The sequence below is a fragment of the Meleagris gallopavo genome, chromosome 6, assembly GCF_905368555.1.
Source record: "Meleagris gallopavo chromosome 6, MGAL_WU_HG_1.1, whole genome shotgun sequence".
Taxonomy (NCBI): Eukaryota; Metazoa; Chordata; class Aves; order Galliformes; family Phasianidae; genus Meleagris; species Meleagris gallopavo.
In genome coordinates, this window is record NC_139409.1 from 13,162,374 (window position 1) to 13,175,085 (window position 12,712).

General features: G+C 38.5%; 1 protein-coding gene across 12 annotated transcripts in view; it reads left to right on the forward strand.

The window, feature by feature from the left end:
- PARD3 (par-3 family cell polarity regulator) overlaps positions 1-12,712 on the forward strand; it is a 434,123-nt gene that overhangs the window by 127,677 nt on the left and 293,734 nt on the right. For all 12 annotated transcript variants that reach the window (XM_085227074.1, XM_085227084.1, XM_085227082.1 and 9 more), the window contains exon 3: positions 9,284-9,464. In XM_085227074.1, the coding sequence (XP_085083200.1) occupies positions 9,284-9,464 (181 nt within the window). The remainder of the gene's footprint in view (positions 1-9,283; positions 9,465-12,712) is intronic.

The following is a 12,712-nucleotide window of genomic DNA, read 5'->3' on the forward strand; positions in this document are numbered from 1 at the left end:
AGGACGCAGAATTTTATAGTGCTCTAAAATGTATGTAAAATTGCTTCCAAAGTAAGTAATATTAATAACATTGTCCTATGTAGTTCACATATATTCATTACTGCTGAGGAAGCAAAATTGGAGGAGATGAAACCGGCTCATTCACATGCTCAGATATGGTTTCCGCACACTGTGCTCTCTCTTCTGATACCATGTGTTCTTCACACACCTCTTAAAAATTGGAGTAGATGTTTTTTTTTTTTCCTTTATTCTTTTCAAAATGAGCTCCATGGTAAATCATGTACTGTAATGATTTTGCAGAGTATGTGCTTAGTCTTGAAGAAGAGGGCTGTTTTTACAAAGGGACTTTAAAAGAAATTTCTGCGTAAATTGAGTATTTAAGGAAAAAACAGCTAGAGTTATATTCTGTATGCTTTCAAAGGAAGAGTCAGTGAAGAAGTGACCCATTACAAGAACCGCATGATTAAAAAAATGTGATTGAAAATCTTTCTAATTTAGGACAGAGATATTTTTCCTAGCTGCCTTCATATCCTAGATATATGTGGACTTAAGTGTTTTGCTATTTGCTGTGTGGGGGAGCTGCAGCAACTGAAGAAATGAGACTTCTGTCTGATTGTAATGTCTTCATTTTTGCTGAGAAGCATCAGAGAGAGATAAATATTGTTTAAAAGAAGTGAGAATGTTTTTCTCTATTCTTGCACTGTCATCTTAGCTGAAGTTTTGTGCACAGTTAAAAGTTCTCATTCAGTATGTGTACCTATATATCTGGTACAATGGCCCTAAGTTGCACCAGGAGAGGCTCAGGTTGGATATTAGGAAAATTTATTTTCAGAAAGAGTGGTAATGCACTGGAACAAGCTGTCTAGGGAAGTGATGGAGTCACTGTCCCTGGAGGTCTCAAGAAACAAGTAGGTGTGACACTGAGGGATACAGTTTAGTGGTCATGATGGTGGTGGGTTGGTGATTGGATGATCTTAGTGGCTTCTCCAACCTTAATGATTCTATGATATTCAAAGACTGAGGGCATGAAAAAGCAAACCCAGCCGACAGGCATCTGCCTCTGTCTGTCTGTTTATCTATCTATCTATCTATCTATCTATCTATCTATCTATCTATCTATCTATCTATCATCCAGAAGGACCTGGAAAAGCTTGAGAGGTGGGCCCATACTGACCTCATGAAGATCAACAAGGCAAAGTGAAAGATCCTGCACCTGGGTCTGGACAGTCCCAAGCACAAATACAGGTTTGGCTGAGAATGGCCCTGAGGAGAAAGATTTGAGAGTGTCAGTTGATGGAAGATTGAGCATGAGCTGGCAACATGCGCTTGCAGCCCAGAATGCCAACTGCATCCTAAGTTGCATCGAGGGAACTGGGACCAGCAGGTTGAGGGAGGTGATTCTGCCCCTCTATTCTGCTCTGACAAGATCCCACCTGGAGTACTGCATCCAGTTCTGGGGCCCCCAACACAAGAAGGACATGGAGCAGGGGGTCCAGGGGAAGGCCCATGAAGATGATCTCAAACTGAAGTGCCTCCCCTCTGGGGGCAGGCTAAGAGTGCTGGGCTCTTCAGCCTGGAGAAGAGAAGGCTCTGGGGGAATTTTATAGCAACCTTCCAGTAGCTGAAGGGGGCCTACAGGAACTTTTTGTAAGGACGTGTAGTGACAGGATGAGGGGAAATGGCTTTAAACTGTAAGAAGATAGATTTAGATTAGGTGTTAGGAAGAAATTCCCTACTATGTGAATGGGGAGACACTGGAACAGGTTGCCCAGAGAAAGTGTAGATGCTTCCACCCTGGAGGCATTCTGGGGGCTTTGAGCAACCTGGTCTAGTGAGAGGTGTCCCTGCCTATAGCAGTGGGGTTGCAACTGGATGATCTTAAAAGTCCCTTCCTACTTGAACATTCTATGATTCTATGACCTATCTATCTGTCCTCAGATTACTTTTAATGCTTACCATATTATTTCTTGGTCTAAACCTCAGCCTGAATTAAGCCATGGAGGCCCAGTAGAGAGCAATTCAGTTAGAAAAGATGCACAGTGCTTTGCAGGGTGCCGTCATTGTGGTTGTTTTTAGGCTGTTGCTCAGCAGTAGTGGAGAGAGGGGAGGAGAAGTCTTTTAAAAATATGTCATCTTAAACTAATATATTTTAAAAATAGTCTGGTAAATTACAGTATAGTATCTAAAACTGTATTTAATTCCTACTGGGAGAAGATTAGATTGCAATTTAATATTGCTTCTAGAACTCCTCAGATCAAAGTGCTATAGGAAATGAATAATCAAAAGCAATGTTTTAATAAAAACCTTGTATATTTACTTCAGAATCACTTCCTAGATTCAAAGAATTATGAAAAAAGCAGATTCTTAAACTATCTGTAAAATAGAAGTGTCTTTTGAATTAATAGATGAATTCTGATGTTGCAAAGATGATTTAGCTTGGTATGTTATGCTAAGCTTAGTAACGGAAGGATATTTACTTAGTCAGCAGATTTAAGAATGACTTTAAAGTAGACCTATGATACATTTTCCAGCAGTGATTATTTTGTACTTGGAGATTTTGAGGGGGCAGAATATGTTCAGCAAATGCAGAGTCTTGCACCTGGGCTGGAAAGCCCACACAGCAGTACAGGCTGGGAGCTTACTGCCTGTGGTGTAGGAGCTGACCTGGTAGGCAGCCTGGGGACAACTATCCTGGGCTTCAAGAGCAAGTGTATAGCAGGTTGAGAGAAGTGACTGTTTCCCTCTGCTTTTGCACTATTTGATTTCCCCAATACAAAAAGACCTCTGTGCTGATCCAGCCTGAGGTACCGGGATGTGTTTAGGAGCTGGAAGAGATAACATGGAACAGAGGTTGAGATCTGAGTGGTCTCCAAAGGTTCCTTCCAGTTCAGGTTTTTCTGATTCTCTATGAGATTATGCTTTTGAGTAATTCACATAAGATCTATTGCAAGGTTTTAATTTGATAGTAGAACATGACCCTTGAAATGATCTTTGTATATTTTCAAAAGCAATAATGCAGTAAAGCTAAGAGGGTACCAGTTGTACTCCCTTCTATCTAAATTACTTTGACTAGTTGTTACTGAAAGCTCGTTCTGGCTTCCAACTGAAGCTGAATTGCATAGGTAAAGACTTTCTTGAAATTACAAAGACTTGTGCTACAGTTCAGCTATAACTTTGAATTTAAACTGTATTTGCCTTTTTTCTTATTTTTAAATGTTGGCTGATCTGTAAGTCTGTATTGAGGGGCTCAGGACTCAGGTTGGAGATATAGCACAGGATGCCTCAGATAATATCTTTTTTTTTTTTTTTTTATGTCTGCAGACAGAAGTGCCTTATTTGTTAAAATGTTCCCTTTTTCTGCATTTCATCTTACCAGTTCATTGATACAGTAGTTATATTTAAATGGGCTTTTAATGAGCCATGTAGAAAAGTGAAGCTCAAGGAATGACAGTTATTTAGGTGTGCCATGTTGTCATTAAAGTCAGTTTAGAAAGCCTACACATTGATTTCATATTTAGAATCTTTTGCATCTAAATTACAATTAGAGACTACCTTGTTAATTATTTTCCAGAATTTCTGTTTCTTCCTCTTATATTCATTTGCTCGTTTACATGTGCAACAACCTGTATTTCTGGACACTTTGGGCTCTGAGGTGCCATTAGCTGGAATTTGATTTACTGCTGGCCTTATGCAATAAGACTTCATTAGTTCTGCTTTGTAGTATGCGCAGAGCAGTAGTCCATGCTGTCTGCTTTGGGTTATTGCCAGTTATACAGTGTTTCCGTAGATATTTACTGGCATTCTCTTCGGCTGTGCTCACTGCAAGGCAAATGGGCAGTCATTCAGGTGATACAGGTGCTTAAGTCTGCACAACTGTCTGGAGAAGTTTTTGGACTCGGAGGTGCCTCTCTGCAGTCTGTTGAAAGCAGAAAAATAACCACTTGTGTGAAAGGCAGTTCTGTATGTGGAGGGCCAATCTGAGGGAGAAGATGTGTAACAAACTCCACAGAAGAACACAGCAGCTGTGTAATGAAGCCCACATCTGGAAATCATTGTGTAGGCCAGCAGGGAGGGAGCAGCTCAGCCGGAGGGATGGAGGCTGCTGGGCACCCAGCAGGTCAGCTGCAGAGTGCAGGGTGATGAACAGGGGAACAAATTGGGAATGTCCGTTATGAAATGCTCTGGTAATTATCCTAGTGAGAAGGAAACTGATATTTAAAATAACTTTTAATTATTGGGGGGGGAAAAAAAAAAAAGCAAAAAAGGGATTTTAACAGGTGCTGATGCCTATACAGGAGACAGTGTCAGATTCATCAGTGTATTATTAAAGAATTTACAGGTTTTGGAGAGATGCTTAGGAATACGTAAAATACAAGTGATCGTTTTGTCTGTCTTGCATGTCATAGGAAAAATACAGCTAGACATCCTGGCTTTATGGGTTTTTGTGAAGTAGAGGATTTCTGGTTTTGGATGAGCTAATTGCACTGTAAGAGTGATGACTTGTTTTATATGGTCTTAGTATTTAATCAAAATGTAAACAAGTCTTGCTGGTGAATGTTTTTTTTTTTTAATCCAGTTAATTAAAATTCAAGTACTTAATCTAGTGTATTAATTAAGACTTCATATGTGTTTACTAATTTTTAATTATCTAGGAATCAAAGGAAATTGTAATAATGAATATTGGAATGTAAACTGCTGCTATCTGTCAATAGTAGAATAAATCATTCTTCTTGCTTTTTATTTATATGAATACATGTAACCTGTCTAGTGTGATATGTCCAGTCCTGGCTGAAGAAAGAGAAAAGCTAATGATGGATTCCCTTTCACACATTGCTAAAGACTGGAGATAAGTGCTGGGGAAATTGACAGAGCGTTTCCATAGGTGGTAATCTAAACAAAGCAACTCTCTTTATATTTGTAACTGCTACAGAATATTAAACACTTTTTTTTTTTCTTGGAAAAACTAATTTGTGCTTTCACTAGGGACCAAATTCTCAGCCTGTTCAAACTGCTGTTTTTTTCCTTTGCCAGTTTACATTGATGAGGAATGTGGATCTGTATTGAGATCTCCTTTCTATTGCTGTTATAATCGGAAATGTAAACATGTCAGTCTGAATTAAGCCTACCATTTATTAAATTTGTTTCAGGATAACAGATTGATTTTTTTGCTACTGAGTTTTATTTCTTAGTTCCAGATTTTTTATTCAGTGATTGAAAACTGCAAGCAGTGTATCCTGCTGTAGCCTATTAACCATAATTTCAATTCTTTGAGTTCAGATTCAGGTCCCATGGATTGGTGGGGTGAGGAGGGGGAGAAATGGCTTGAAATATCATTGTTACTATTAGTACTATTATTACTTATTTAATCCTGTTGCTGATATGACTTTGGCCTTTGACTGTGGGTTGGATTCAGACAAGCCAAGTAGCTCCACTTTTCATTAAATTTTGGTGGAAAGTCTTTTAAAGACCTAATCTAATATTAATCAGCTTATCTGCTTTCTTTCCTTGTGCTTTGTTATGGTTTGTTCGTCCCTTTTACTGATTTCCAGAGTGAGAATGATTGGTGTACTGGATTCCTCAGGTAATGGCAAATCCAGGATTGTAAGATGGAGAACAGGATACAAACTGTGTCATGCATTGGAAGTAATCATTACAGAATAATTCTGGGAAGACGTATGCAGTTCACTTTATTTCAAAATGGGTATAGGGTGCAACTATGGTAATCTCAGTTGTGTTTAAAAAAAGAAGCTAAAAAGAAAGAATGAAAAGAGAAAGCACCAACCTGGAAGTTGTTTCTCCACAAATGCTGTTATTTTCAGACATAATAGTCATCTTTGTTTTCTATGCTCTTTGTAAACCTAGTATTTAAAACCTATCAAAATTCAATCAGTTTACCACTGACTTGAAGGCTACAAACAGCTACTTCAGTAATCTGTGTTACGTGCTTTGCCACATTAGCACCATGTACCTGACCTTTGAACATGCCTGGCACCTTGCTGACAGGTTATTGCTTCCTTGGCACAAAGCATCTGTTACTGCACAAAGCATCCCACTTCTTGGTGGGTCCAGTGACCTCCTGATATGGCTTGTGTCCAACTAGGCCTAAGGATTCTCTTAATGTTTGTCTCTATGGTTGTGATATCACGGGCTTGTGGGCTTCACAAAGTACAGCTGTGTGTTGTTCCTTATGTCACTCCTCAAGGAATTGCCTTTGAGGAAAAATATTGGAGAATCCAGAAGATAATTCTCAGTGTGCGAGTATGGTGGAAGATATCTTATTTTTTCTTGTTTCCCATAATCTCACTGTCACCCTAAGAGTGGAATACCAAGCTCTGGAAGTCAAGGTCCAAGCTGGAATTCACTGTAAGTCTTTCAGTTGTCAAGATTTGCTTGTTGTTAGGGATGCCACTACTGCAGAATTAATGCAAAGCTAATTAGGTTTGGAGAAAGCTATCATGGCTTTTGTTTCTTTACAGGTTATATGCAAAAATGTTACAACTTGGTATGCTTTTTATTGGAACTGAAACCTTTTGAAGGTATGACGCTGTCAAAATGGTGAATTACCTATGAAAATATCTAAGATCAAAAGCTGAGCTTGAAATGAGAAGCATTCTGTTTTAGATGTTCTGAAGTCATAGGTTGTAAGCTGCTTGGAATAGGTAAAAAGCTGGAGGCAACTTACAGTAGAACATGGATGTGTGTGTATATATATATATAGATATAGATATATATATATATATCTATATCTATATCTTGATATGAACATACTTTTTAATATGTTTAATGTATTCACAGATCCTTGCAGGAGCATGCAGTGATATTTTTCAGTTAGCCTCAAAGGAGCAGAATGTAATTTGGGGATTTATCTTGATACATGCTGTGGAAAGTAGATTTGATGCTTCATCCTTGGAATTCTTAAATTCATCCTTTGTGTACCAATGCCTTCCACATTTTCACTTGTGGATTAATTTATTTTCAATTGCTGGAGATTGATAATTAGCTGTTATACAAAACAGTCAAATTGTTAGAAATGTAAAGTGTGCTGCTTTTGAGAAATGTGTTTCAATTTGTGTAAGCATTAGTATTTCTCAGCATGTTACAAAATTAGCTGTCTCATACTATTGATGTACTCATGTTTCAGATATTGTCCCAACTCTTTTGGTGCTATCTCATCATATGCTGGTTTCTCAAATATAAAATGGTGAATCGTTTGTTAAAACCTCCCGCTCTATCTGCTGTTGCAGCCTGCCTTTCCTTCTGCTGCCTACCTTCCAAATAGCCCTGCAGAGAGCACTGACTTTTACCCATTACTGATTTGTTCTTTCTCTTTGCACATGCCAGAGCCTAAATTTGCATTAGGAATGGAATTATTGGCAGAAGCTTGCTACTCTCTGCAGTTTCAGAACTACTCATTAAAAAACAACAACAACAACAAAACATTAATGCCTGAAAGTAGCTTCAAAAGCTCTATTCTCAAATGATTTCCATTTGGGCTTCCAGTTGCAATTTTTAATCTGTTTATTTTTAATTATTATTTTTTTTAAAACATGTTTGCATATGTCAGATTGGAGTTATGGGACCATGGTTAAAATCTATAGGATGAGATGATGTCAAATTCACTCAAAGAAAAAAAAAAAATAAAAAGATTAAAAAATGACTTCTCTGATTCCTTTTGGTAATAGCAAGCCTTAAGTGTTGTTAAAACAAACAATTTGCAGAGATCAGAGCAGGTTTAAGTTGATTTATTCCATTTACCCTACCAATATGGTCAGAAGAATGTAATGCGTTCTTAGAAATGTCTTTCAGATATTACATTATAGATTAATTCATAAGCTGCAGAATGCTGTTATCTATAGGACTTCTCTACCCATCTTGAAAATTAAATGTGTACAACAGCTGGCCTTTTCCCTTTCAGTAAGTCATTACAAATAAAATGGGAGAAATTATTTTCAAATAAAAGCAGTCAGATATAGTGGAAAAAATGTCAGATTTACTGAGAAAGCCATGGTGTTTTTCCTGTTTCTCTCACAATGGTGAACAGAAGTTTAGCAAATCAAAATTAAATTAGTGTCTTGGCTAAGTTTCAATCTGGGCTTTGACTCTTATTTTTTTTTTCCTGGAGAATCTGAATGCAAACAACAGAAATATTTCTGGAAATTTGACTAGTGAAATTTTGCAAGGGAAGCCCACAGCTGAATTGTGTGAGTAGACATTAATAGATGTCAGATTAATAGATAACAAGGTAACTTGTAGCAATTGGAGCACTTTAGGGTAATTTCGTACTTAGTAGCTTTCAGCATGTGTTAACATAACTTCTGGAGTACTGTGTCCAGGTCTGGAGTCCCCACTACAAAAAAGACAGAACTGTTGGACAGGGTCCAAAGGAGAGCCACGAAGATGATCAGGGGACTGGAGCACCTCCCCTACAATTGTGGAGCTGAGGGAGCTGGGCTTGTTCAGCCTGGAGAAAAGAAAGCTGTGGGGTGACCTCAGTGCAGCCTTTCAGTACCTAAAGGGAGCCTACAAACAGGAGGGGAATCAACTCTTTGAAAGGGTAGATAACTGCAAGACAAAGGGAAATGGATTTAAGTTAAGGGAGAGATTTAGGTTGGATGTCAGGGGGAAGTTCTTTACTATGAGAGTGGTGAGGTGCTGGAACAGCTGCCCAGAGAGGTTGTGGATGCCCCATCCCTGGAGGTGTTCAAGGCCATATTGGATGGGGAACTAAGCAGCCTGGTCTAGTATTAAATATGGAAGTTGTTGGCCCTGCATGTGGCAGGGGGGTTGGAGATTCATGATCCTTGAGATCCCTTCCAACCCTGGCCATTCTGTGTGATTCTGTGTTTGTGATTCTTATTGTGTATTTTTATTCCATAAAGTTGTGTAATTGCCAATGGTTTGCCCTTGTAACAGTGATGCATAGAGAGGTATCAGAAGGCAGGTAGTAACCTCCACTGTACAGGCTTTGAGCAGTTTATGCACTGCTGGGTGAGAGTGAGGAGTTTGCTAGGAAAGATGAGACTGTGTTTCCTGGCTTGGTACCACTTGCTCTGTGCTCATGGTGCTGGGGTCTGTGCTGTGTTGGAGCTACTGGTCCCTGGCCTTGCCTTGGGCAGAGCTGTCTTTCTTTGGGCTGGGGTTGTGGTCTAGGTCTTGATTTGAGTCAGTGCTTATGGGCATTTCTTTCTTTTTGATGGGAAGAAATGATGAAATTCTCACTTCCAGTGGCCCTTTGATGTTGCTGGAGGTTTCTTTTTAACAGTTGATTAAATGTCGTTTGCAGTTGGTGGCTGTATTTGATGAGCAAGATCCTCACCATGGAGGCGATGGCACCAGTGCCAGCTCAACAGGCACACAGAGTCCTGAGATTTTTGGCAGTGAGTTGGGGTCCAACGCAGCATCGGCCTTTCAGCCCTACCAAGCAACAAGTGAAATCGAGGTCACCCCTTCAGTTCTCCGTGCAAGTAAGTCAATGTGGTGCTTCATATCTCAACATGTTTCATCTTCACTTCAGAGGATGCCAAGTGTTCTTACGTTGATGCTGTTGGGAATGTGATTCATTATCTGTCCTTACTGAATGCTGATCAAAATTGAGAAATGGCTTAAATGCTGGTTGCATGCAAGCAAATAAACCTTTCTGTTTTAATAAATTATTTATAAGTTGCTTTTAGAAGCAATAAACTATGTGCTGCCAGATTAAAATTGTCCTAACACTGAAAATCACAGCAAAATTTCTAAAGGCAGGTGCTGCATGCTCTATTTTTCAGCTTGCCAATTTTATTGCATTTAATGAAGAAAAGGGTAAAAAAAAACTAGTAAAGGCAGGAGTACTTTCTACTGAACCTCTTAAGGTTGCTAGGTTATGCTCATCACCTTTCCTTAAAAACACCTTGTGATACATGCATTTACTGTGCTGGAAAAAGATACTTTTTTAAAAAAGTAAATCATAGCCAGGAAAATCCCTTTATTTTCATTATTTTGAAATGTAGACTAGTTGCAAAATCATGAAGTATTAACAATATATAGATCAGCATTATTGCTTGGGAAGGATTCTGAGTATTTCAGCATACTAAAAAGGAAAAAAAAAAAGTACCAAATGACATTTACAGTGCAATTTTCATTGTTGTTAAATCTGTCATGCAAGCAAGACAATTTTAGACTGAGCAGTGTGCCCCTCTTACTTGTACTATCTGTCATTTCCTCCACTGAAATTTTGAAGTAGTGATGCCATTCCAGAAAATTCATAGCAGAGGTTCACATCAGTCAGTCCTTTGATATTCTGAAGTCTTTTAAAAATGATTTGTAATTCCCAAGAGATTACTTTTCTGTAGGCGTTCCTTTAATGGATAAAATGTATGTTTTAGTAGAGAGATAAAAACACAAATGGAAAAGTTACAACTCTCTATTTAAAGTTTTGAAGGGTTTTGTTCCATAGTGTTTTCTGTAAAAGTAAGAAAACAATGTTTAAGAATTAGGTTATGAAGACTTGAACGCATGTCTTTTCAAGTTATGACTGTGTTTATTTAAAATACAGAATTAAATTAGGGAGAGGATAACTGGCAGAAAAGAATAAAAAAAGCATCCTGGAATTCCAGTGCCCTTTTGTTCTGCTGTCACTGGAGTATGCTACTGCTAAATGCATATCTCAGTTCCGTTTGTAAGACAAAAACTGTCTTTCTGACTGTTCAGCTTGGGGTGGCTCGGAGCAGATAATATGTACACGTTTTCTCCTTATTGTGTACATCTGGTGAACTATTTAGTATGTCGATGTTAGTGCATCAAAATCATATGGCGAAGATAAAATTCAGTGATATCAGACAGCTCACATCTTTGGTGTCATTCTGGACAGTACGTGTAATACATGGCCAATTTGCTGGCTGCTAAAATGAACAAAAAGTTCTTCGAGACCCAGCAATACAAAGGCCTGTAGAAACGTATAAGAGTTTTAAAACTGTTAGTAAGCATTATAACTCTTTTGACATGTTTTTAATAAAATCGTGCAAAAATAAAATGGATGAAATGATTTGTCATAAATGTTATTACAAACCAACGATGTTGTCTTACCTATTACTTTTTTTTTTTTTTGAGGTGTTGACAATTTGATATATTTCATTTATAAATGTTCCACACCACAGGCTAAGGATCCCAGTCCAGTAATATTATCCCATATTAAACCTACCTTTATCAAGAATTTCATTTAAATATACATTGAAAATGGAAATAATATCCCTATTGTATTTCCTTTATAATTTGTGAAGTGAAGCATAGCATACAAATGGTATTCTCAGTATTTCAAATAATTATCTTCTTACTGTGTAAATTCTATTCAGCAAATAAAACCCATCCAGTTTTGTGGTAGATGCAGATCCCGATTATTACATGTTGACAAGGTCATATATCTATTAATTGGATTGGAGATGGGATACAAAATTGCTGTAATTATTGTAATTTTCTAGCTAATTGCAGGGTTGGCGGTGAATATTTTACTTCTAACAAATGAAAAACAGTATTCCGCCTGAAATTGGTTTACAGCATTTTAGACATTTTGTTTTACGTTCCTGGTGCTTTTTGCTGGCGGGCTGCACTCTGCTCCTCGTGCCCAGGCTGTGTCCCACTTGCAGCCCACTCACCTGCGGTGCAAGGCTGGGTCTGTCCACATGTGGACACCGCTGGAGCTGGGTGTCAGGGAGCTGAGATTTCTCTTTGTTCTGGTTACCATGCCACCCCTTTGTTTGTTTATAGATCGCGCTACTGTGCCTTCTCAGCAAGGGAAAGGTTAGCTAGATCAGGTCCAGCTGGAGAAGTAATATTCAGCTGGATTCCCTCTTTTCCCATGCACAAACATAGCCTGTACTTTGCACGCGGGGGGTTGTATCAAATTGAATCTTGCCATCTAAATGTGGAAACAAAAATGATGCTGGTCTACACCCCCTATGTTCTTTTGCGTTGGGAAAGTGTACTTCATCGATGAAAGCAGCTGGCTGACGCTCATTATCTAGCTCTTTCGCCTTTTTTGTTGTTTTTCTGTAACCTAAGTTAAACTTCCCATTGTTGTATTTCATCCCTTGAGCTGCATTATTTTTTCGAATGTGTGGAACACAAGGCGTGTTTTGTGTGAGCCTGCGTGCTTTCTGAGCAGAAGCTGGAAGCTCACTGCGGAAGGTTGTTAAAGCAGACTGATGTTTATTCCCTGCTGAAATCTAAACTGGAGGCGCAGGTGAAAATTGCCAAACCTAATGAGCAATTTGGCAGATAAGACAGGATGTCAGGCAGTGACAGTTCAGCAGTGGGTGCACTGCTTGTGAACCAAGTTGTTTGTTTCACAGTACTGCATTTAAATATTGTAAATAAAATCCTTTTTCAACTACATGAGGTATTGTGAAAAGGGCCATCCCTTTGTCTAGATTTCCTTTTAAGTTATTTGGCTTTATTAAATAACCAAGGGTGGTCTTAGTTCTTGGTCTTGGTGTGATTATACATTACAGGTCTCTCTGAACGTTTTAGCAGTTACAGTTAAAAAGCATTTTTAACGTAAAACATTATTTGGAAAACGTTTTAGGAGCGGTTGAGAGGACTGTTTTTTTTCTCAGCTCAGAGAAGAGAAAGGCAGTTTAGAGAGCATTCCTTTTTTTTACCTTTAGCTTTTAGATAAAATGTGTCTTATGGGTGATAATAATGAAGATTAAGCAAGACTCTTCTCACCTGGGTGCAG